The sequence below is a fragment of the Leuciscus leuciscus genome, assembly GCF_965113295.1.
Source record: "Leuciscus leuciscus genome assembly, chromosome: 8".
NCBI lineage: Eukaryota > Metazoa > Chordata > Actinopteri > Cypriniformes > Leuciscidae > Leuciscus > Leuciscus leuciscus.
The window spans coordinates 26895553-26922463 of NC_138732.1; the positions used below are offsets into that span (position 1 = coordinate 26895553).

Consider the following 26911-nt stretch of genomic DNA (forward strand, 5'->3'; position numbering starts at 1 on the left):
TTCTAGTCTATCATTTGTAAAGGATTTGGTTAGGTTATGTTTAACATGCCACTGGGAATAGCCTTGGTCTTTAAAAAATATATATATTTACAATTTTAAAAAAATGTGGAAAGTGTCAATAATAATAATTAATTTAAATTGTCAATAAGTTGGTCTATAAAGCGGACGCTTCATCTCGTTGCTGCGCGACTTCAAGTCCAAATAAGCGCAGCTGAATTCTCGCGAGAGTTTGGCGTGACCCTCCCATACAGACCTCCAGAGATGCGCGTTCACTGTGTATGGCGCGTACAGTGTCCAGCAGGGGGCGCTGCTCTATTTCTCGGGTAGCCCGTGAAGCGCAGTCCCGCAGCAGTACGAGGGGTGCGTTTGATCACTGCACAGCTAAATGGCGGATGAGGACAAGGGGCTGAAGCTCGAACAATAACACCTTCTTTCCCAGTAAAGCGCGTTATCAGTCGTCTCAGCTTGCCGATGCAAATCCCGCGCGCACAGGCTGCAGTCATTCATATGTGGCTTTAGTAATTGACGGGTTTAGTTGAGGCACGATAGATCGCGGATTTTAGCGGAGCTCCAGAGGAAGTCGCTCTCTTCATGGTGGTTGTGATATGGGGGACTCGCTCGGTTTGATCGGGAAGCGGCTGCTGCTGCTGCTCAATGACGGGAACTCCGCGTCTGCCGCGGGCGTTGGGACGGATCCGGCGGCCTGGCTCCGCGGCACCGTGCGGGCGGTCAGTGTGATCGGGCTGGCGAGCCCGGGGGTGGAGGTGAGACCGACACAACAACAACAACACCACCCCGTCAAAACATTAAACAAAACCTGCCCATGCGAATCAACTCTGGTGCATTCGACAGTTTAACAGTGTAACACAATGTGACCTGACTCTAGGTTGCATCTAATTCTGAATTAAGGGAGAGATATGCAGATAGACTTTAAGTGTGTGATGGAGTGCTAGTTAGCTAAGTAGCTAGCTGCATATAAGGGCTGGCTTAAATCCTAGTGAGCCGCCTGTGTTTTTGGAAGTCACTGATGCTGTCTGGTTAGGCAGCTTACTAGCTTATACTAGGCCCATTGTGATTTAAAATGCATTCAGCACGATAAATGCATACGTCAAATCGATTAAACTTACTCACTATGAATACAAAGGGAAGGGCCATTGTTTATGTCATTCTGCCTTTGTAGTAATAAGGAGAATGAGCTTTTATAAATGGGTTATTTCTATTTAGAATAAAGGGATAAATACTTGGGAAGTATAAGCTATTTATATTCGCACAGGCAAACTTTATTTAAAATACGTTTTTTTTTGTCAGTCATTAGTCTTGGATTAAATTGCATTAGATTCAGTTTAATGGTCAGTGTGTGGAGTACAAGTACAGAACCACTGAAATACATGGTAGAAACACATGCAGGCTTTTTATTTATTGTGCACTGGTTTGATTTAATCCCAAATTTTTTTTACCATCTGTTATTTACTGGAATCCGGAAGACTGGCTGATGTTACTTTTTTTGTCCCTTGAAACGCCTGAATGCTGTTCTAAAATAACTGATTCTCTAGCTGATTTATTAAATGAGACTTGGTTAACATGTGATAAATTCAAAATGTGGCATTTTTATATTTATAACCTATGATAAAGTTAAGCAACATTCAATACTGAATGATTCAGCGTTTTAAACGAATTGGTTGAGTCAACGATTCAATGACCCCTTCATAAACAACTTCCTTATTCTTGAATAAATTGGCCGTTTGAATGAATGACTCAATGGCTCACTCATTGAGACGGTCATACATTTTTGAAAGGAAACTACTTGGTGCGTCTTTTTCACTCACCATATTTTAATAATAGCCATTTTTATCATATTAACAACGCTGAAATATGAGTTAAAATGATCGTTTTCTTGTTTGGTGCTGATGAAGGGGTACTGAGCCTTCTGACGGGGTTGTTGTGGTACATGGGTCAAAACAGTTTGGGAGTTTGGTATGTAATGAACATAATATCCATTTCCAACAGATGGAAATTCAGGTTGAATTCACGTCAGTTCACGTTGAAACTTGTAGAGTGCTGCATTTTACTTCTGGGTTCTGCAAAGATGCCAACCTCCCATCTTCATTGCAGGTGTTCGTGGAATTTGAGAAGAGCCCTTGGCGGCAGCGCTCATGGGTGCAGGTGTACGGGGAGGAGGTGCGTGCGTTTCTCGTGGAGAGTGCCATCGTCTGGGTCAACTGCAGCGACCCTTCCCTCTCCCTTCCTTCGGTTCTAACAGCGGTTGCTACTCAATGGCCAGCCTTGGTGAGTACAAATGCACACTGGGATTCTGCTCTAAAGTCGGCATGAAATTGAAGTTGCGCTAGTCTTTTCTTCCCTATTGTGACGTATATCCGAGTGAAACGGCTTCTCGAACAAGTACATATGAAGGACGGAACTTGATTTTGTCCACGGGGAATTGATTGGATGGTTGTGGTTTGCTATTGGTGGATCGGATGTGAGTGACAGGTTGTCCCGCCCTCACGCCAGTAAACACATCATCAGAGAAGAGAAGAGATGTCACTGCAAGAGGGAGGGGAAGTTATTCTGATTAAAGATTACGAGGACACATTAATTTAAATCGCATAATAATGTGCATGGATAAATCATTTATAATAAATACTGCAATATTCCGTTAAAGAAAAAGAATTGTCAATTTTGATTTCATGTTGGCCTTCATACAGGTTGAGAGCTGTCTCCATATTGTCAGTCATCTTTGTTTTTTGTTGTAGTTATAATTTGATTAGAAAAAGCTTTTGGAAATTGTTTAGATTGGAACTCTTGTAAGAGTGAAGATATGTTTTTGTGCGTCCCATACTGGTTTCCCGAACCCACTTGTTGTCTCTTGTCTCAATCTTCAGATGTTCAAATCGCTGGTTGACCGTGTGGGTTTGGGATCCATGGCTCCTGTCGAGTTCTTTGGACCAAGAACTTTGTCGTTTCTCCCTAATGGGAATTCCCTGCGCCCCTTTGAGGTTGGTGACCATCATAAGATCTGCATTCTGATCACTTTAAATTTACTAATGCAGAACTTTCGCGCTGTAAAAGTTTAAATAGAACTCGATCCAATTGATTATTTTTCTTTATTTCTTCAGACTGAAAAAGATTTTGGACACTCTCTGCTACAAGAGCAGCCAGCGCTTCATGCTGCCATCAGCAGTTGGCACAGTGACTCTGAGCTGCAGGAGATCCTGCGCAAAGGTCAGTTGCATTTACCTATAAATAAACTCCAACTCTATAAACGTGCATGAGTAAACTTACCTGTGCAAAGCCTGCAATGAAATAAAGTCATGCAATATATGAAGGGTTAGTTTGCCAAAAATGATAATTCTGTCATGTAATGACCCTCATGTTGTTCCAAACCCGTGAGGCGTCCGTTCATCTTCGAAACACAAGTGAAGATGTTTGTATTTAAATCTCTGTCCCTCCTTTGAAAGTCTATTCACTCAAAACTCTGACGCTTCAAAACATTCATAAAGAGATTGTAAAATAAATCCATATGCATCAAGCAATTTAGTCCAAAGTCTTCTGAAGAGACTCGACGGCTTTATATGATGAACAGATTGAATTTCGGCTTTTGTTCACATAAAAACATTGATCAGCGAACACAAACAGAGGCTCAACCGTACTTGGTTCTTGCTCAACCATGCATGAGTTTCCGCTTACCAAAATTAAATGCTGTAAATATTGTTTGCTGACCAATGTTTATATGTGAATAAAAGCCTAAATTCAATCTGTTCATCCTATAAAGTGATAGAGTCTCTTTAAAAGACTTTGGACTAAACCGCTTGATGCATATGGATTTATTTTATGATCTCTTTCTGAACGTTTTGAAGCGTCAGAGTTTTGGGTGAATGGAATTTCAATGGAGGAACTCAAATCTCTCTTAAATCTCCATTTGTGTTTCAAAGAGGAACAAAACAACACGAGGGGTCAGTTAAGGATGACAGCATTTTTATTTTAGGGTGATCTATCCCTTTAAGCTGATAATATAAGCTTTATTTCTTGTCTGTCTTGTGCAGGATCTTACACTATTCAGGGTCGGAGAGTACAGGTGTACCAGCCGGAGTTTGGGGAGCCCTGGGCGCTGGGACTCGTATCTCAGCATGATCCTGTTTCACACATTATGGAGATTACCATGGACCAGGTACGTGTGCAAGTCAGTGCGCTGTCTGTTTAGAAACTAATGGTGTTACCATTGACTGATTCATGGCGTACTGTAGATGCAGATGGAAGCTGATTTTAGTGTGTGGCTTAATGTGTCAATCATGGTTTACCATTGCAGGGTGAGGAGACACAAGTGGTCGATCCTCGGGTTATTCATGTGATGCTTGCTGTGGAACAATCAGATGAGGTATGTTAGAATACTGTCACTGCTAGTGTCGATCAGAGTGTTCCAAAGAAATCGGTTTTTATTGATTTGTTTTTAGTAATTTTTTTTTTACTTGCACCAGATAGAATTTATTAAATTTTAAATTTGATTTACGAAAAAAATATTTCAAAGATTAGCAATAATAGTTGGAAATTATACTTGTTTAGGAGTCTTTGAGAACAAATTGCATTGTTTTTTTAATGCATTTGCAAACTCATTTAAATTCTGAATATTGTATACACACTAATGTTCAAAAGTTTTAGATTAGATTTAGATAAAAGTAAAAAAAAAAAGGTTTTATTTCAAATAAATGATGTTTTGAACTATTCCTGAAACAAAATTTCCACAAAATATGAAGCAGCACAACTGTTTTCAACATTAATGATTATAAAAAATGTTTCTTGAGCATCAAATCATCATATTAGAATGATTTCTGAAGGATCATGTGACACTGAAGACTGAAGTAATGATGCTTGAAACACAGGAATAAATTACATTTTTAAATATATAAAAATTAAAGGTGGCCTTGGTGAACATGAATTTCTTTCAAAAACATTTAACAAAATCTTACTGACCTTAAACTTTTGAACAGTTATATATATATATTTATATGCATATACTCACACATACATATATATATGAACTTCGTAATTGATCTTGTGCCTGGGTCATTCTACCATATCGTATCTCTTTTAGAGCCAAGATAGACGCAAGAAGGAGGGTGATGGTGGGAAAGGTGAGGGCAGTCGGCGGCGCCGGACAGCATCTGAAGGAGATGAAGACGTTACTCTCAAACGTTTCAAAGGAGCCGGGGAGGGTGCCTCTGACAGCCAGAATGGGAATGGCTCCAACAAGGACGCTGAGGCTATGGTAACACGTGTAGAGATGCCGGTAGAGGTAGTAGTGGAGAGAAAAGACGGAGGGGGTGGCGTAGGTGGGAGGGTGTCGAGCACCTGTAGTCCAGTAGCTTTCCCAAACCAAGACTCCTCTAACAACACCAATTCCTCTCAGCAGGATCACTCCCACATAAGGAGCACAACTTTTGTCAAGGAGAATGGCAGTTTTGTCCCAAACCAAGAACGTATATCTTCAGTGTCAGCCGTGCTTCCTGCGTCCACTCCAACACCACCTCCATTGAAGCCTGCCCCATCGCCTTTTTCTAACACTTTTCCTTCTTTGGGGCAAATGCCCAGTTTGGTGCCCGGGGCCCCTGCCCCCAAGTCATCTCCCACTCTCCCAGCATCCGAGAGGGAGGAGGGAGGTGTCCTTTCAGGGTATCCTAAAACAGCTGCCCTGGTGTCTCCAGGTCCTGTGACCATTTCGTCACCTTCCCAAGACAATGCTTCAAGTGTGGCTCTTTCTGTTCCTGGAGACGCAAACCTAAAGCCCAGTATGTGGGGATCAACCCCAGAAGCAAGCCAGGTAGGAAATTATCTTGTTCTTTTCCTTCTGGATCTATTAATTAATTCAAAAATTAATTAAAAATGTAAAAAAGTCCCCCCCCCCCCCCCCCCCCCCCCTCAAAAATGTATATACATTTGTAAGAAATACTTTTTTATGGTGAAAAATATATTTAAAACATCTTCAGATTTATCTAAATAGGAATTTTCAAAACCATATGAAATCAACATGAATATAATTTTTTTGCCGTGTTTATTAGTGTTATTTTTATATTATTTTATAGTATTTATAAATATTTTAAATTAGCTTTTGTATTTTTATATTTTAATAAATATGTGCTTTTGTCTTTTTTATTAGTTTGTTTTCTGTTTAACTATTTTATATTTGTTTTTCTGTTTATTTTCTTTCAGTTTTAGTCATTTTACTACTTCAACTTCAACTTATTTATCTCAGTTAGTTGCCAAGACATCATTTATAACTTTTATTAATTACTGACCCTCATGTCGTTTCAAACCCATAAAACTTTTATTCTTCTTTGGAACACAAATGAAGATCTTTTTAATGAAATGGAGGGAAAAATTACTTAATTTTTGTTCCGAAGATGAACGAAAGTCTTGGAACGACATGGGGGTCAGTTTTAGTTAATATCAACACTGGTTTTTTAACAAGATTTGTCTTTTTCTTTCTGTGGACTCTTATTAGTCTTTGACCGTCACTTATTTGGCTTATTTATATTTCAGACGCCCAAGACCCTTGCTCTAGCTGCTGCAGTATTTGGTAAACAGTCAAGTGAGTTTGGAGATGTTCCCACACAGACAAATGGTTCTTCCCAGGAGGACAAGCCTTTTGGCTTTCCCTTTGGAGCTGCGAAGGAACCGCAGAGGCAGAACGCTGATTCCTCACAGAACCTGTTCTTTCAATGCATGTCTCAGAACCAGAGTATCACACAAGGCCAGTCAAAGGCCTTCACGTCCTTGTCCGAGTGCCTGACCAAGGAGCCGCCTAGCCTGTTCAAGCCTTCCGCTCCCTCCGAGGGTTTCAGGAAGGCAGTTGTGGCTTCTGCATCTGCTGGACTGTTTGGTTCAGCACCTGCTAGTGGCCTGGCACCACTGAAAGAGCAGCCAAAAGTGCCTGATATCAAGCCTGCAGGCAATGGGCTGATGAACAAGCCATTCGGAGCGGTTGTGGAGGCACACGGAAAACTCCCAGCCACTTTCCCCTCAGCCATCGGTCAAGCTGCGAGCTCTGCGGAGGTGCTGAAACCCTCTTTGGGATTAGGAACCAGTGGACTTGGAAGTGCCAGTGGTGGGATTAGAAATGTTAACAGCTCGAGCCCAGTCAGCGGTTTCGGTTTGCTTGCTGGCAACAAGGTTTCAGAAACTCACGAGAACCTGTTCCTACAGGCGTCGAAGGAGACAAATCCATTTCTCGCTTATGGTGGAGCTGTTTCGCACAGCCCTTTCAGTTCCTTGTCAACTCCAAAGTCGTCATCTGCCCTGTCCGCATCTGCTGTTTCACCTTCAGGCAGCACCAGTGTACTTAGTCAAGATCCTCCTGGTAATGAGGTCAAACCAAATCTGTTCACCATGGCAGAACCTCCTAAGGGAATCTTAACTCCCCAGTTCGCTGCTCCTGCTCTCATGAATACTCCGTCATTCACATCGGTAGCACAGGATGGACAACAAACGCCCAAAGCAAGCAAAGAGGGTTCAGATGTCAGTACGGGAACCCGACTCTCCACTGAAGGCCAAGGTGTCGCTATGCCCTTCGACCAAGCCAAGTTTTCCTTGGAGGAACGCGGTCAGTCCACCAAAAGGGATTCAGAGTCCAGTAGCAACAGTGACCTGTCTGATTTGAGTGAGGCGGAGGACAACTCGAGCCAGAAACCTGGGGTTCCTGCAGCCAATGAGGATAAGAATAAGATCCTGCCTGCGCCTAAGAGCCGGCCGCGGAACAAACCCTTTAAAGGTAACATGCTTGACTACTGCATGCTGTGTGATTCATAAATTAGTTCACCCTAAAATTAAAATTCTGCCATCATTGACTTCCCCTCATGTTGTTCCAAACCTGTATGAGTTTCTCTAATCTGTGAAACATGAAGGAAGATACAATAAAAGTCAAGGGGTCCAGTGTTGTTGTTGGACCTTAATGACTTTCATTGTATGGACAAAAACAGTTGAAACTTTTCAACTCACTTTTGATTCCTTCTGCTTCATGCCTTATAGCATTTTTATGCAATATGTAGTGGTGGTCGATGTGTATATTGGTCGATATTTGACATTTACTAATTATCGGCATTGGCCAATAAGTCAGTTTCAGTTTGGCTGAGATGTGTCAGAAGCAAGATGTTTATTTTGACAGCTCTGAGAACTGATATCAGTGTGTGAGCGTGGGAGCTCCTGTGCGTTGTGGATCGAGATGCATTTCTAGTTTCAGCATTATTTGTTGTTCAAATATTCCTCTTGAAAAGGAAAAAAGTATGCGAACGAAGTGACCCACATTTGGTTTTGAACCTCTGAAAATGTGTACAATTTACTCCTGGAGTTGCATTAAAATCTCCATATCTCTGGGATTGAGCCATATCGGGCCTTTAAAATTAAGATACCAACATAAATGTTTGTTAAAAACCAAAATATAAAAGAATATTAATTAAGATATCTTTAATACTTCTTGTGTTTTTTGCCTCAAGTTTGCATGCCTGTAACTCAAGAAGTGCTTTTCCCATTTTTGAACTGTCACTGTTGCCATATAATGCAACAAAGATTGCTAAAGTAAACAGATTTAACTAATAAACCTACCAATCTCTGTGTAAAAACAAAATAATGATGCTTCCATCTTTCTAAAGTCATTTTTACCCCCTGTAATTTGGCACCAAATCTCATGTGAAAATTGTCTTTTTGATCCCCCTCTACAAAATAGTGGATTACTCAGTCAATATACATCAATTATATTGAATATTTTGGCTTTCATCACTATTTTTGTTTGTCTATCTTTCTTTGATTTAAATTTGAGCCTGGGAAGTTTCCGAAATTTAGTTGATTTGACATGGATTGACCCTCGAGCTTGTTTTCACCACAGACCTTATTTCAGGCGTTTAACCAAAAACCCATTGACTTCATTAGGATAGAACCGGAAGTGATATAAACTTGCCTGGGTTTTGGCCTACAAAAATGTCATCCCTGCAGAACTATTCATTAGTTTACTGTCTTTGTTAAACAGTTCTGTCCATCGGCCACCTTGCTTTCTAAGATATCAGCATCATCGCCATCAAAAAAATCCACAACGGTCGGCCACCGAATCAGTAGTTCATTTTGATAGATCAGTCAGCATTCACGGTAACCTGATTTTGAGTTCATGTGTGTACATTTATCTAGTGGGACAGTCCGTGTTGAAGGACCAGAGTAAGGTTCGGCGCTTGAAGCAGTCCGGAGAGTCCTTCCTGCAAGACGGCTCTTGCATTAACGTGGCTCCCCACCTGCACAAATGCCGCGAGTGCCGTCTGGAGCGCTACCGGAAATCCCGCGAGCAAGACTCGGATGATGATGACCCAAACGTGGCCTGCCGATTCTTCCACTTTCGCAGGTGAATAAGATTCAGACAACTTTTGGTATGACTTGCTTAACTCTTGTCTAAGGTATGACTCTGACATCTTGACTTGTGTTGCAACAGGCTGGCTTTCACTAAGAAGGGAATCCTTCGTGTGGAAGGTTTCCTGAGCCCACAGCAGAGTGACAGCATGGCAATGGGGCTGTGGCTGCCCTCCCTCGCGGTACATGAAGGACTTGACCTGGACACGTCCAAATATATCTTAGCAAACGTGGGTGACCAGTTTTGCCAATTGGTCATGTCAGAGAAAGAGGCTATGATGATGGTAGAGCCCCATCGTAAGTAACTGTGTAACTTATAATCTGAATAAATCATAACAAAGTATGACATAAAACCAAACACTATTTGCACATATAGTAGTTCAGTAGTTCTTAAAGGGATTGTTCACCCAAAAATGAAAGTTATGTCATCATTTACTCACCCTCATGTCGTTATAAACCTGAATGAGTTTCTTTGTTCTGTTAAGCATAAAATAAGATATTTTGAAAAATGTTGGTTGCTGGTCCCCATTGACTGAAATTATTTTTCCTACTATGGAAGTCAATGGGGACCAGCAACTGTTTGATTACCAACATTCTTCCAAAATGTCTCTTTTCGTGTTCAACAGAAGAAAGAAACTCATACAGGTTTGGCACAACATGAAGGTGAGTAAATGATGACAAAATTGTCATTATTGGGTGAACTATCCCTTTAACCTTGTTTTATGGACTCTTCAAATCAGATTAAAAACAAAAAATTAACAACATTTTCCTTTAATAAATTTCCAGATTCCAGTTAGAGTGGAATTTTCTTCGTTTCACACCTTTTTTTTTAAACCAACGAATGTTCATGAAACTTTAAGATTTTATTAATTTACATGACTTTTCTAGGTCTAGAAATTACACATTTAAAAGTTTGGAAAAAATGTGGACACGTGAATGAATTGCTTGTTATCTGAGCAATTAAAAAAAAAGATGTATCTTCCATCATTGTTGTGATATTTCAGTCTTCATTCATGGAATATAAGCAGAACAAATTATTCATAAAAAATCTCTTATTACACAATCTACTCAAGTTTTATGAATAAAGTCCAATGTAAAGGGGTTTAGACACTTTTCCATGTGTTGTTTTATCAGCAATAAACATATAATAATAATAATAATTTTTGTTTATGCAGCACCTTTTAGGACCTCAATGTCACTTATTTTAGCGTGAAAACTTAAGGATTTAATAGTTGAGACTGTTACTATTGAGACTGTAGACTAGCGAGTTATTTAACTAGCAATGCTAGTTATTTTAACTAAAATAAAAAGTACAACATTTGTCTTGTTATAAATGTTCACTAAAATATTAACAAAAAAAAAACGAAAAGCTAGTGTCTATTTTAAAACTCTATTAAAGACTTGCATTAAATCTGATAATCCTCTGTGATTTTGCAGAAAAAGTGGCATGGAAGCGAGCTGTGAGGGGAGTGAGAGAAATGTGCGATGTGTGTGAAACGACACTGTTCAACATCCACTGGGTGTGTCGCAAATGCGGCTTCGGTGTTTGTCTTGACTGCTACCGGCTACGCAAGAACAGGCCACCTGAAGGTAGACATGCAACAAGAATGACTAGCCAAATGCTCATTTTGTTTGAAATCTTGTATCATGCACATCCATTACAGCATGTCTCTGACTCCTCCTTCCACTCTTTCAGTAGACGACAGTCCTGATGAAGAGGTGTTCTCATGGCTGAAGTGTGCTAAAGGCCAGCCACACGAACCACAGAACCTCATGCCCACTCAAATTATACCTGGCACAGGTAAGTGCATTTATTCCTATTAAATAATGTAGATTTAAAATGAAGTGAAATCGCGGTAACTGGAGCCATGGGCACATTCATACTTTCTCCTTGTACCCCTTTAGCCTTGTACAGCATAGGTGACATGGTACACTCAGCCAGAGGTAAATGGGGGATCAAAGCGAACTGTCCCTGCATTAGTCGACATAACAAACCCTTGGTGCGGCCCAGTGCTCCAAATGGCCTTTCACAGGCAAGTTTTCTTTTTGATACCTTTAGAAAGAAAAACCATGATATGTTTCTGCAATATTTAGTCTCAATATCTCATATTTTATCTCTTAATTGGTGCAGTCGAGTACAGCTCACACTTCGGGGAATGGAGCCAGCACCACTTCAGCCACAACCCGCCCCAATGGGGAATCTGCAGCAGGTGTAGTGGTCAAAACAGAACCCGTTGAAGAGGCGGCCAGTGCTGACACAACATCAAGCACGAGTGGGACAAACAGCAGTGCGTCTAGCCCTCCTGCTGCCCCGACACCAGCCGCTAAAGATAGCAAGGCCAGTTCCTCAGCCCTGCACTGGCTGGCTGACCTGGCCACGCAAAAGGAGCCTAAAGGTGAGAGAATGTGGAGGTACTTTATAACAGTGGTTCTCAACTGCGGGTAGCACTTTATTTTACAGTCCTACTCACCATGTACATACTATGTACTTATTACAGTAATTACAATAACTAGGTACTAACCCTGAACCTTCACCTAACTTTAACCCCTGTAGTTACCTTATGTTACCCAGTATTTTCTTAGGGAAGGACACATACTGTAAAAAAAAGTGCAACCCAACTGGTTTTTGCTTTTGCTGTTTTAAACTTACATTTGACCCAAATTATCGTGGACCGTTATATTTATCATGTTAAACATAATTTTTCTTATATGTATGCAAAGATATTATTATTATATTTTGTTGTTTTAAAACTGTAATAATAATAATTAGCTATATTTGTAAAGCATCTTTTGTACAAGAAATGCAGATCAAAGTGCTTCACAATAAAAACCATTACAAGTTCTTTACATAAAAACGAATAAAAACAAATACCATAATTAATATAACATGAAACTCACTTTCTAATATGAAAAAAGATGAAATTAGTATTTATTTAATGCATAACAAAAGATGGAAATGAAAACGTATGAATAATAAAAGAAAAACAAAATACAAAGAATGCAAAAACGAGGCGAAAAAGTCAATGAATACAGAAGGAATTTCAAGCAAGTAATTTTAGTTTTAAGTAAATTCATTTTACATTAATTTTAGTTAAAAGCTAAAGTAAGTTTTTAGCTTTCTTTTAAAAATATTTTGTGAGCTAGTTCCTCTTATGTTATTTTTGTAGTCTAATAATTTTGTTACCATTGTGCAAAACACAAATAAAACTATTAAAGTTGATAAGCCTATTCATTTTTCTATCCAAAACTATGCATGATTATATTCTTATCTACAATTTATTTGACTTTAGTACTGTTTTTTCCCCCTTGCTGTCCTCAACTCTTTAAGAATAAATTTGTGACAAAATTTCCGCTTTATAACATTTGATGGATTGGTTACATACTTCATAAAAGGAATGAATCTCTTAAATTTGCAACTTCTTGGTGAATCTTTGCAAGGACTCTGTGCAGATACCATGTGCTCAGGCTCTCCCTCTTGCTTTATCATTTTTCAGAGTCTCTGCGTTCCATGATGGGTCGTGACCCTCGCACTCCGTTTGGCCTGGACTCCTTCAGTACCCTTCCCAAACCCTCGGGGTCCAACCCCAAGCTCTTCAATAGTCTGCTGCTGGGTGCTGGCCCGTCCCAACCCAAAGCAGAGGGTACTAGCCTCCGAGATCTGCTGAACTATGGCCCTGGAAAGCTCCCGCAAGGTTCCACAGAGGGAGGAGTCCCCTTCCCTTCAGTGTTCTCCACTGCTGGTGTAAGTATCAGCGCTTTAACTTGCATCTATCTTGCATCATTTTTTTTGACTTTTGAGATTTTTATTAATATAGTTTTGTTTTTTCCCTCCTTAGCAGGCTGATAAAATGAAAGGAGGTCTTCCTAATTTCCTGGATCATATCATTGCATCAGTAGTAGAGACAAAGAAGGCAGAGGGTCGGCGTGTGTCGGGGTCAGCAGAAGGCGGCGAGTCTGGGACTGTTCCTCGCAGAGAGGGGATGATGGGCCTCAGCGTACTCGACCCCCACACCTCCCACTCCTGGCTGTGTGATGGCCGTTTACTCTGCCTACAGGACCCCAGCAACAGCAACAACTGGAAGATCTTCAGAGAGTGCTGGAAACAAGGACAGGTGAGCAGTGACAGTCAAATGGAAGAACTTTTGTTTCATCAGTTGTGTTCCACTGATGCTAATAACAATTTTTTTCTTTTTTTTTTTTTAAGCCTGTGCTGGTCTCGGGCATACACAGGAGGCTGAAGGGTCACTTATGGAAGCCTGAGGCTTTCAGCCTGGAGTTTGGAGACCAGGATGTAGACCTGGTCAACTGTAGGAACTGCGCCATCATCTCTGATGTCAAAGTCCGAGACTTTTGGGATGGCTTCCAGGTTATTTCCAGTGAGTACAGACACTTTAACATCTCTAGACTTTAAAATTCTTAGCAAGATTGGACTGTATGCTCAAATTTGGCTTGTTTTTTTTAAATTATTAACAACAGTTTAATTTATTGTTGAATAACTGTTAACATCACTAACTATGATCCCTAACATCCTTAACTACACTGAACAAAATTATAAACGCAACACTTTTGTTTTTGCCCCCATTTTTCATGAGCTGAACTCAAAGATCTAAGACTTTTTCGATGTACACAAAAGGCCTATTTCTCTCAAATATTGTTCACAAATTTGTCTTAATCTGTGTTAGTGAGCACTTCTCCTTTGCCGAGATAATCCATCCACCTCACAGGTGTGGCATATCAAGATGCTGATTAGACAGCATGATTATTGCACAGGTGTGCCTTAGGCTGGCCACAATAAAAGGCTATTCTGTGCAGTTTTATCACACAGCACAATGCCACAGGTTTTGAGGGACCGTGCAATTGGCATGCTGACTGCAGGAATGTCCACCAGAGCTGTTGCTCGTGAATTGAATGTTAATTTCTCTACCATAAGCCGCCTCCAAAGGCGTTCGTTGTCCTCATCGGGGTCTCGACCTGAATCCCGGTTTTCACTGTACAGGGCAGATGGCAGACAGCGTGTATGGCATTGTGTGGGTGAGCGGTTTGCTGATGTCAACGTTGTGGAACGAGTGGCCCATGGTGGCGGTGGGGTTATGGTATGGGCAGGCGTATTTTATGAACAACGAACACAGGTGCATTTTATTGATGGCATTTTGAATAAACAGAGATACCGTGACGAGATCCTGAGGCCCATTGTTGTGTCATTCATCCACGACCATCACCTCATGTTGCAGCATGATATTGCACGGCCCCATGTTGCAAGGATCTGTACACAATTCCTGGAAGCTGAAAACATCCCAGTTCTTGCATGGCCAGCATACTCACCGGACATGTCACCCATTAAGCATGTTTGGGATGCTCTGGATCGGCGTATACGACAGCGTGTTCCAGGTCCTGCCAATATCCAGCAACTTCGCACAGCCATTGAAGAGGAGTGGACCAACATTCCACTGGCCACAATCAACAACTTGATCAACTCTATGCGATGGAGATGTGTTGCACTGCGTGAGGCAAATGGTGGTCACACCAGATACTGACTGGTTTTTGGACCCCCACAGACCCCCCAATACAGTAAAACTGCTCATTTTTTTTGTTACCTTTTATCTTACATTTTATTGTGGCCAGCCTAAGGCACACCTGTGCAATAATCATGCTGTCTAATCAGCATCTTGATATGCCACACCTGTGAGGTGGATATATTATCTCGGCAATGGAGAAGTGTTCACTAACACAGATTTAGACATATTTGTGAACAATATTTGAGAGAAATAGGCCTTTTGTCTTCATTGAAAAAGTCTTAGATCTTTGAGTTCAACTCTTTATAATTTTTTATTTTGTTCAGTGTATTTTGTGGTCACCAGTTAACCATAAATCCACTTTAACCTGGAGGTCTGTTATATTCTCTTTTCTAGAACGGTTACAAGGTGGAGATGGCCAACCTATGGTACTAAAACTCAAAGACTGGCCTCCTGGAGAAGATTTCAGAGACATGATGCCCACTCGGTAGGTTTTCTGATGTCATTTGGCGTCTTGGTATCTTCATCTGTGCTATATCTATTATCTAACTAGGAGCAGCCAGTGTGTTTAGCAGTTTTTATGATTTGGCTTATTTATGTTCTTGCAGGTTTGATGATCTCATGGACAACCTTCCTCTGCCAGAGTACACAAAGAGAGACGGCCGTCTCAACCTGGCTTCTCGTCTTCCAAACTTCTTCGTTCGGCCAGATCTGGGCCCTAAAATGTACAATGCCTATGGTAAGGGATCTTCATTAAAAACACTCAAGTACTCAAGAGGATTACATTGGCATTTTGTTAACCTCTTTCCTTCGCTGTGTCTCTCTCAGGTCTGATCTCCACAGAAGACAGGAAGGTTGGCACCACTAACCTGCATCTGGACGTATCTGATGCAGTCAACGTAATGGTGTATGTGGGTGTCCCAGAAGGAGAAAGTGAACAAGAAAAGGGTAAGCATTAAGCTTTTATAACATTTCTATTGCTAATTTACTTAAAGGAGAAGTTCACTTTTAAAAAAACTTTTGCTGATAATTTACTCACCCCCATGTCATCCAAGATGTCCATGTCTTTCTTTCTTCAGTCGAAAAGAAATTAAGGTTTTTGATGAAAACATTCCAGGATTTTTTCACATATTATGGATTCCATTGGGACCCAAACGGTTCAAGGTCCAAATGACAGTTTCATTGCCGCTTCAAAGGGCTTTAAACGATACCAGACGATGAATAAGGGTCTTATCTAGCGAAACGATCGGTCATTTCAAAAATAAAATAAAAAGTTGACGTTTTATAAGCACAAATGTTCGGCTTGCTCTGTTCTGTGATGCGCGTTCGTGACGTCACGTAATACGCAATTACGTTGAAAAGGTCACGCTTGAAAAATTGAAGAAAATGTTCTTTTTGGCTTTTTAATATTAAAACACTCAGGATGCGCACACGAAATGGGCATTTTAAACGATAAACTGACACAAATACATTTGAAAATGTTTATATGGTCCTCCTTCCGCACATTTGTAAACACATCAAACTTGACCTTTTCAACGTAATTGCGTATTACGTGACGTCACGAACGCGCATCACAGAACAGAGCAAGGCGAACATTTGTGCTTATAAAACGTCAACTTTTTATTTTATTTTTGAAATGACCGATCGTTTCGCTAGATAAGACCCTTATTCATCGTCTGGTATCGTTTAAAGCCCTTTGAAGCGGCAATGAAACTGTCATTTGGACCTTGAACCGTTTGGGTCCCAATGGAATCCATAATATGTGGAAAAATCCTGGAATGTTTTCATCAAAAACCTTAATTTCTTTTCGACTGAAGAAAGAAAGACATGGACATCTTGGATGACATGGGGGTGAGTAAATTATCAGCAAAAGTTTTTTCAAAAGTGAACTTCTCCTTTAAAGGTATAGCGGAGGATGTTTTACTTCCTGGTGGGTAGTCTAAACTATTGGTCCTCCTAATTGTCATTCTGGTGAATCAATCAAACTTTTCAAAAAGTGGAGAGGGCGGGTCTTATCTAAAATTTGGAAAGATCCTCCGCTATACCTTTAATTGTTTCTGTTCACTTATATTGCTAAATCATATTGTAATATTTTAGTTTGTATCTCCCAGATTTGTTGTCTGTTCCTGTACTGTATAAGGATGGGTATTTTGAGTAATTTTGTAATCTATTATTCTTGCTGAAAAACGAAAACCCGTTGTAATCATTAGCTCAAGGTAAAAACAAACAAACAATTAAATCAAGTTTTTTGTTTATATTTTGTCTTATTTGCAAATGTTATCACCAATAATGGTTTCAAACTTTCAGTGAAATAACAAAAATAAAAAATCCACACCGTGTTCACAAGCTGTTTAATTTCCCTGAAAACACGTCCTGTCCTAAAAGGGTTAGTTGAACTAAAAATGGAAATTGTCATTTGTTTACCACCCTCGTGTTGTTCTGAACCCATTTGACGAAATACGAAAGGAGAGGCAGAATTTGATGTCACTTTCATTGCGACTTTTTCCTCATAAAGTGAACGTTGAATTGGTCATTCTGTCTAACAAATTGTCTTGTGTTCTGTGGAATAAGGAAAGGTTTGGAATGATTATTGTCTACGTTTACATGCAGCCAATAACCCGTTCAAAACCGGGAGATTAGCAATAACCCGGTCGCGCACGGCCATGTAAACACCGGCAAAAACCCGGATATGCTCATATCCCGGTTTTTAAAAACCCGGATATTATCCCTGGGGTACCCCTTTTCTAACCCGAATATTTGGTCATGTAAACGCGTATCGGCATATCCCCATCAAAAGGAACATTGATTTGTGTTCTGCGCATGTTCTATTCGCAAGGAATCTTGGTCTTTTGAGTAAAGACGGCGCATACAAAAACCCGCGTGCAGTATACCGGAAGTAAACAAGAAGTAGAGGTAAACATGGCGAGACGCAGCACAGCACCAGACTTTTGGAGCGAGGAGGAAATAGCAAACAAAGGCGATCGCTATCTGCCCCGAACTATTCATTATCCGCGTGCTGCTGCTGTTGTTGTTGCCTTTGGATACAGGAAGAAGAATCGGAAATGACGCACATTGCGTCTTAACGTTGTCCGTACGTCCAGACGCTAACCGTGCGTCGCCGTTTACATCGGGATATTGCCAATTGATTACAAATTCCATGTATACAGGAGTAACTCTCTCTACTCACGCATGTAAACGGGTTATTCCGAATGTTTCAGAAACCCAAATAGTGACCTTAACCCGACCATAACCCGATATTTGACAGCATGTAAACGTAGTCATAGTAATTCAATTTTTAGGTGAACTGTCACTTTAGGCATAAGCTTAGAGAATCTACCCATAGATTAAATATTTAGATGGGAAAAATGGCAATCGAATAGAACAAAATAGAGACAGTGCCTTGCAAAAGTATTCAGACCCTAACTTTTTGTTACAATATTTTAAATCGGTGAATAATAGTCCCAAGCCTCCCTCAAGAGGTAGTGTCCTAGAGGCCACCATGGCAGACCTTATTAAGAGTAGAAGCTGTATTTAATTTGAAGAACAGTGGAAGGTTGTTTAAAATGTTGTACGGTGACAACATTCGTCTATGTTTGCAAAAAGACGTACAGTATTGTTCATGAACAGTACGACATATTGAATGTTTTTCCCTCATAGCTGCATTTTGTTGGTGTCATTAAATATAGCATCTGCTCTGACCGAGGTCTCTCATGGTAAAATCTGTGCAGATTATGAGCTATTGTTGCACCTTAGCATCCAAACCACTCACAGGCCAGTGGGCCGGATGCAGTCAAGGCCTTTAGGACGGCCTGTGCTCTTAGGGTCTTACTACTTTTGACTGTGGCACCATTTCTCATTTACAGAAGCAGACCTCGCTGGATTTAAAGGTCTGTGCATTTTTTTCATTTGTCTCAATTTAGGCATGCCCCTCCCACTTTTCTCGCTCTCTCTTGTTCTACACTCCCATTGCTTTAACCCATCTCTTACTACTCTTTACATTAAATCTATGGGAATAAGTATGGACAATGCACCTCTCAGTGCACCATTTTGTACTCCATTCAGAATTTCCCAGGACACCAAAACATAGTGACCGTAGTGTTGTTTTTTTTGTTGTTGTTACATTTCACTGTGTTTACGCCCCTTCAGACCACTTGATTGAGTAGCTTTATTTTTTAAAGGGGTCATATAATAAAGAAAACCACAATTTCCTTGGTTCTTTTCAAGTAGGAGTTTTATGTATAATGATGTATTACTTTCAGAAATCTAAATGTTTTTTAAAGGAATATTTGACCCAAAAATGTAAATTCACTACATTTAAAAACCCATGTGCTTCTAGTTCAGTTGTGCAACACAAAAGGAGATTTTTTTCGAAGACTCTTCATGCCACTCTACAACAGTTGTTCACAGTAATATGTAATAGTATAGACCAGTGTTTCCCAACCCTGTTCGTGGAGGCACACCAATGCTGCGTCCCAATTAGCCCTGATGCGTCTTTAACGGATCGCTCTGCCGCTTAGTCCCATGCATCCTGTCACCGTTTAAACTGCCCTGTCAATCATTGTCACAGTTAAAGTCCTCCACATTTTATTTAATTTTATTTCCCTACAGCACTTTGATCTGCCAATCGTGGGTCTTTCATGCGGGAGACTCTCCTCTGTTTGCATAATAATGCATTTAAAAGTGATTGACCAACGTATCTTCATAAAGTTCACAATGCTATTGCAGGTGAAATATAATGTGGATAACATTGAGTAAATCTTTTTTTGCCAGGTTTGATACTGATTTTTAATCACTCAAACCACTTTATCTACACCTCTCTACTTAACCGGCAGTCTTGCACATCCGCCATGTTTGTAGTTTTTTAAATGTTTTATTTATTTATTGGTTTTTGTTGTTCTTTTCGAATCCTCATTCAATGCACAATGGGTTGTGGGCAATATTAGCCATTAGATCCACAGATCTGCACTTCAGATTCTAACTTCTAACCAGAAAAAGTAGACCATCCAGGTTAAAGCCCTGCATGGGCCTCAAATGTAGGCGCCAGCCTGGGCCCCTAACCTGGCCCTTGTCCGACAGCTTATCAGAATTCTCGGCCCGAGTTCGACTGGAGCCCGTGACGACCAAGCGGCCAGTAGCCGACAGTGAGTTGACCACATGTTTGATCAATTTAGCCTCTCAAAACAACACTTGACTCGCTTACAATAAAATCCACTGATACAAAAAACTTAAAGCATATCACAATGTTATTTTATATGATTATCACCACCACCACAGTAAAAAGGCATTTCTGGCAGGCTGCTCTGCTGCTTACAACGGCGCTCGCAAACGAAACGCTATACAATCTAAACAAACAAACAAAAAAAATTCAAGTTGTCTTACCTTACACCTAGACTATGCATCAAAAACTCAAGGCTTCACCACAGAGCATGGCCATTCTTATTTCCAAGAGTTTCCAACAGTTAGACTAATCAAAGAAAGTCCAATCCCAAACCAAAAATGAGACCGTCTCCTAACATGGCTACAGCCAGAAGAACAGCTTCTACAGAGCATCGTGAGAGAAAAAGCACAGCATCCATAGTGGAAGGTTTTAGTCCAGTCATCTCACAGCTGTGCTAAAGTCACACTCGCTGCTACTGCACCATGCGAGCCAGTCTTGAGTTGCGGGCTTGCGGCAGCATGTTCTCGTGTTGTTTCCACCAGCGCAGGGCATCCCATAGTTTATTTTAATGAATGAATGTCTAAATGTATAAGAAGAAGCCTATAACGGGCGCGATGCGCGGCCTGCGTGTGAGTTATGACGCTAAAAATGCAGGGCTCTAATCCAGATATATTTGAAATCAACGTTACGATTTGGGGGACACTAGTTCTAATTTCGAATACTACTTAGGACAGAGAGTATGTCAATTGGGATGCTGCACAACTACACATTTTCAAACTCTTCCTAATCAAACACACCTGATTCAAATCATCAGCTCATTAGTAGAGATGCAAAATCTCAAATTAATCAGACATACAAAATGTGCACTGTTGGTATGCTTCCAGGAACAGGCTTGGAAAACGCTAGACATAGTTAAAGACCCAGACACACCAAATGACATCAATGAACATCAAAGGACTGTGACGTCACCTGCGTCTGGGCCAAAAAGTTGAAAACGCTGCAAAGACTACAGCCAATGGCCAACTTGCTTATGTTCTGTGCCTCGGTGAGAAGGAATAACTCTTCATACCAGCAGGTTGCAGGATTCTGTATTCATTATTCAAAAGAAGAACCAATAAGAGGACCGTAAACAAAGCAGCGCTTGCTTACCACTTTCACACCAATCTCGCCCCCTGCAGATGAATTCACTGAAAATCTCAGATGAGATGAGCACTCAGAGCACTGTTTGTGCCCTCTTGACTTTGTTATTCACTTTCACTTTTCTTGTGCACTGGTTCGCTGAGCTGACCAGCCAATCAGAGTGAACTCTCTCACTAATGACTCTGATTCAACATGCTCGATTGGCTGAAAAGCTGTGCGGTTCGACTAGTGCCAACGGTGCAGAACACACGACAGAAACTAGACCGACAGACAATCACCATGGCCCGACATTGGTCGTCCGTCGGTTTAGTGTGTCACAGGCTTGTGCACTATATTCCAGGTCTTCTGAAGTTGTATGACGGCTCACTGGAGGGGTCTGTTCTTAAGACGGATTCTGTTAACCGCTGCAACTAGATCAAATGGATCGCTCTTGAGTAGTGGTCGACCGATATTGGTTTTTTGATGGCCGATGCCGATATCTTAGAGAGCAGGATGGCCGATATAAAGCCGATAGTTTTATTATATACTTTATATTTATTTTAATCAATATTTTATACATTTTAAATAAATTAGAAAACAAATCTTTAAAATAAACATGCTTATACTTTAGATGGCAACTTCTTGAATCTGCAATCCTATTACAGTATTTTTCACAAATAAAGTAATTGTTTAAAAATATATGAATATGTGAATAAAAAGGAAGTAAACACTGTAACATTGCACTCAGTAATCTCGTAATATTGTGCGCACTGGTAATCACATTTTTTCAAATAAAGACTAGGTAACGCTAAGATATGACTATGACACAGTGGGCAACTGGATATAGCACAGCATATTTTAAAATGAAGGATTTGAAGTTTTTCGATCGCGTCTCCTGTGAGGATGATCTTCTGTTCGCATTCACTCACTTCGCACGGACCGACCGTCACTAAGGCCCTGTTTACACGAGAACGCTCGCGGGTAAAAACGTAAAAATATTTTAGCAGATGTGCCTTTCGTTTAGACGGCGACGGCGTTTTTGGGGCTTAAAAACGCAAAAAAGTGAAACCACCCTCCAGAGTGGAAATCTTAAAAACGCTCCACCGTCGCGTCTCCGTCTAAACGGTAAAAACGCAAAAGTTTGCTAGACAGTGAAGGCACCGATCAGTGCTTCACATTGCCACCTAGCCGCCTGGAGTGCATACTACATTGAATTTCACACACTTTTGCGTCACCGTATGCACGCAGATTTCCCCCCCATAACGCTCGTCTAAACGCAGAATAAAAAGTGATCACTTTTGCGTTTTCTCTTCAGATCGTTTCCGTGTAAACGTAGCCTAACACGTTTATGCAGGCTACAAATGCACACTTCACAAGATATCACAGGTGGATTCCATTAAATCTGCAAGGTTTGTGAAATTAAATGTTTATTAGATATTCAGAGATTTGTTTAAATGATGTAGATGCGCATTTGCTGAATGTTGACCGTAAATGAGAAAGTATTTTTCTGTAACAAATAATATAAAAGCAACACTTTACTTTTTCGCATACCATTTACTTTCTTTGTTTACCAGTTCTGTCTAACAAAGTATTAGATATGACTGACCGAGATCGTAAACTAATGAAGACGGAGAATGTGATAGAGCGCTGTGTGATCAGGCGCTGCTGTTCTCTTCTCAGGCACTGGTGTTCTCAGCGCCGCTTGTCAACATAAAAGTCCCGCTTCCAACACATCGGCCAATCAGAAAAACTTAGCGGCCGATGCCGATATTTTAAAAGTGCCAAATATCGGCTAGGGATGGGCATGATTAATCGACGATCGATAATTGATCGTTAAGAATTTCGTCGATCACGTTTATTTGTTATCGATTAAACTAATGCAGGTTGCGTTGCGTAGTGTGAGTCTTGAAGCAATGGAATTAATTTTAGCGCGGAGGTACCTGTGCATCCCGGCAACGTCAGTCCCCTCAGAGCGGGTGTTTTCGGCGGCTGGACTGGCTGTCACCAGGTTGCGGTCGCGTCTGATCCCAGATCATGTCAACATGCTTATCTTTCTCAACAGAAATCAGTAGACTGGTGCAGAAGTTCTATGGGAACTTCATGCGTTTTCTCAGATCGGAGAGCTATCTGATTTATCAAAACGATTCCATTTACACCTGGTCACATAAACGTGTTTTTGCAAAACGGATATAAATCCGATCTTGAATTCCCGCGCTATATGCATATTTAAATTGTTGCACGTCATCGAAAGCAACTGATATGAGCTGCATTTTATTGAAAATTTCTAAATCAAAGACCGCAACAAGATATTGCGGCAACAGTCCTGGTAAGATCGTTTCGGTTCTTTACTTTTAATGAAGATGATTGTGTGTTGATGAATGACTTTAACTTTGATTTGTGATAGTTTGCACGTTGGCTTGATGAATAGATGCTCATCTGTGGTGATGCGTGTTGAAGTAGCGTCGTCATATCTGGATATAACATGACATATAGCCTATAACACGCTCTCACACGTTTATTTCTTATCATTTTTGGGATAAGTCAAATTTGCATATGTGGTTTCAACAACCAGATGCATTTACTCTTGTCCAGTTTCGTCTGGAATGCGTCTCAGATGTGAAGTGGTTTGAGCGATCGGATTTAAATCCGTCTCGAATGCGTTTCGGAGGGCATTTAGATTTGGTCTTTTCACGAGCGGATAGCTATCCGATCACAGAAAACGGATGAAGTGGCCATGGGTCTCTGTTTAAGAACGCCGGCTCGCAGCTGCAGGTTCCGCTGGTTTAGAGCACCGCAGGAATCTTCAAGTCTACCGAACGTCCAGTTTCACTGCCACAAGTTGATCTTCTTGTAATAAAGATCTCATCGAGGACAAACAAACTGTATTTTTGTATTTTCATTGCATTTTTAATTTATAAAAAGTTAAAGAAATAATGAATTTCAATATAAAAATATTAATGATTAATCGATAGTCGATCGTTAATTCTCCCGACGATCGACTAAGAAAATTTAATCGAATGCCCATCCCTAATATCGGCCGATATATCGGCCTTGGCGATATATCGGCCGACCATTACTCTTGAGTCAGTTGTCGTCAATGAACTGGTTAATCTGGTTCATAAATTTTCAATATCAGACTAATTTGTTTAAAATTGCAGTGTTTTGCGACTAATATTATGACCCCTTTAATTATTCTTATCTGCTATAGAAAAAAAGCTTTTTTTATTTCCATTTATTATTTATTTTCAGTGGTGGTTGGTGATCCTGTCATTTTTTTTTATTTATTTTTTTTTTTTTAAGATATTTGAATTGGAATTCATTTTTATTCCAGGAATCTGGTCAGATTTTTTTTATCGTTTCTTCTGTAGAATATGTTGGGATACTGCAACAGACAGTACATTGTGATTTAGCCTTATTGGATTATTGGAATCCCACTGTTGTCATAAATACCTTATACCTGACAGTTATCAATGAGGCGGCTTTCACACGTTCGCTGTGGTCCGAGTCCGGGCGTGATTGTTCCGGTCCTGCAACGTTTGTCTGGTTTCACACTCAACTTGATTCTATCGAACCCTGTTGTGTTAACATGCACTGAATGTCTTCACAAACGTGCACGGTGCATGACAGAAAACAGGACGTGGGTCAATAAATTGTGTTTTTTATTAATTTGGTGCTATTATGCGCAGCAGATTGAACGACACTTCACTGCAAACAGACTCTTTTAAGGAGACAGTGGATTGCAAGCCATTCATTAATTAATAGCGCTCACTCTGCACAATGACACTGCACTCTCACTCATGCTTGTATCCAAGGGAAATCATCACCACTGTCATCCGTCACGTGTTTTGTTGAACTCAAATGCATGTGTGCAGGTTACTTTAACTCCTGAACAAGTGCGCACCCGAGTTGCTTTCAAATTCACGCGAATCGCACCACAGTTCGAGTGCAACTAAACTCAGACCACCGCCTTTAGGTAGCCTCGGGTTCGGGACCCCGGGTCCGCACTACAGCTTTCACATTACCAATTTTTCATGCGAACCGTGCTCCGTTTTCAACTAAACTGCCAGTGTGAAGCACCCTTGTATTGGTGACTGCGACAGTCTTAAACAGCAAGAAAAGAGTAGGGATGTCCCGATAAATTTTTTTGGGCCCCCTGATCAGATTCGAGTCATTGCATTTTGAGTATCTGCTGATATGAAGTCCTGATCCGATACTCGTATATTCTTAGTGCTTTGTGCACAAACACTTCAAGTACATTTAAGTTATTAAAATCAATCCAATGTAGATAGGGATGTAATTCCAATAAAACAATTACTAACTACAGTAATTATATTTATAGGCCTGTGTGTGTGTGTGTGTGTGTGTCTCTCTTTCTAGTTTTGGTGATGTCTTTGTTGGGCAGGGAGAGAGAGCATGTTGTCTCAAATAGCAGAATACGTTGTCAGATAAAGTGATGGTGTTAACAGCGTAGCAAAGAATTAATCGTATGTGTTAACATTAATTTTGACAGCCCTATTGTTAGTATTAAATATTGACTTGCCCGACTAATGCTTAGAGACCCTGTGCAGTACGGCATTAAATGATGGACAAAACAGTGCAAGCGCATGAACTACAGCAGTGTGAGCACAGTGACAAAGCTTGCACGTAAAATGTAAACCTGCAGAAATCGCAAAGCCCAAACTTGAGCACACACACACAAAAAAAAGATTGTGCACAAATCAACACAGTGTGGAGAAATAACAAAACCATAAGTCCTGACGGGTCTTTTTTCTTTCTCGTTTTCTCATGATCTCGACTTCATTTTCTCATGATATACACATAAAAAGCAGTTTTCTCGCTATGCAATTTTAACTTGCGTTGATTTGATATTGGACATTCGTTAAACATTCAATATTTTCTTCAGCATTAAACGTGTAAACACAAAAAATAGTGACGGTTCATTTTGTATTTCATTCAGATCATGAGCAGTCAGCAGTCATCTGAGCCCAAGCACCAATGGCCCATAACCAAGTAAACACTGTAATAAATAAATCATTTAATATTTTTGTAGAAATTATAATCTACTGTACTGGAGTGCAGAAATGCTACACAGAACAAATGGTCATATTTAAGACGGCATGTTTGGAAAAAACTTAATAAATGGAAAATTTGTGTGATGCTGGTGTCAGGTTAAATGAAAATGTGCAGACAGTATGTTTCTTTTTTCATTAATACCACAGATATAACTGTCTTTATAGGAATCTTGAAATATTTATTTTCTACAAAAGGCAAATCAAATTTTATCTTAATTTTAAATGGACAGCAATATATTTGTCATGTCTGGTAATTTGAAAAATGTTTTATTGGGGTCTATAAAAGTTCAAGCCCCCCTGTAGTCAATGTTATTCCTTATCTCATCTTTGATCACCAAAATGACATTTAAATGTATTTTCCTGGAAAACAATTCTTCATGCCTCATTTAGTTTACGCGGTTCTATGTCTCTGTCTTTGGTTCACTGCAGTTTTAAGGAGAAAATACTCAGCAATGGTGTTGACTGATGAATTTGCACATGGTTTGTCTTAAAGCATATTAAAAACAACACATATAAACAACATTTAAAAGCTTGATTTTCACCACAGGGGGACTTTAAATAAACATTTAACGATCTATAAGTCTTTCACATTTCTACACAAGTTCATTTGTATAACTGTGGTGTACGGACAGTATAGTTTTATATTATTAGATTAATGCATTTCTATT

General features: G+C 40.2%; 1 protein-coding gene across 6 annotated transcripts in view; it reads left to right on the top strand.

Moving 5' to 3' along the window:
- The first annotated feature begins 347 nt into the window (after window positions 1–347).
- kdm3b (lysine (K)-specific demethylase 3B) overlaps window positions 348–26911 on the top strand; it is a 29966-nt gene continuing 3402 nt past the window's right edge. The window contains exons 1-21 of one of the 6 annotated variants that reach the window (XM_082177700.1): window positions 348–764; window positions 2113–2286; window positions 2883–2996; window positions 3117–3222; window positions 4044–4168; window positions 4307–4375; window positions 5090–5815; window positions 6535–7762; window positions 9169–9376; window positions 9464–9678; window positions 10819–10971; window positions 11078–11182; window positions 11287–11414; window positions 11513–11777; window positions 12876–13123; window positions 13218–13493; window positions 13586–13757; window positions 15291–15381; window positions 15503–15633; window positions 15723–15842; window positions 18758–18781. In XM_082177700.1, coding sequence (XP_082033826.1) covers window positions 606–764; window positions 2113–2286; window positions 2883–2996; window positions 3117–3222; window positions 4044–4168; window positions 4307–4375; window positions 5090–5815; window positions 6535–7762; window positions 9169–9376; window positions 9464–9678; window positions 10819–10971; window positions 11078–11182; window positions 11287–11414; window positions 11513–11777; window positions 12876–13123; window positions 13218–13493; window positions 13586–13757; window positions 15291–15381; window positions 15503–15633; window positions 15723–15842; window positions 18758–18781 — 4837 coding nt within the window. In that variant the 5' untranslated portion in view covers window positions 348–605. The remainder of the gene's footprint in view (window positions 765–2112; window positions 2287–2882; window positions 2997–3116; window positions 3223–4043; window positions 4169–4306; window positions 4376–5089; window positions 5816–6534; window positions 7763–9168; window positions 9377–9463; window positions 9679–10818; window positions 10972–11077; window positions 11183–11286; window positions 11415–11512; window positions 11778–12875; window positions 13124–13217; window positions 13494–13585; window positions 13758–15290; window positions 15382–15502; window positions 15634–15722; window positions 15843–18757; window positions 18782–26911) is intronic. The other 5 variants (XM_082177701.1, XM_082177702.1, XM_082177703.1 and 2 more) reach the window with 5 other exon arrangements.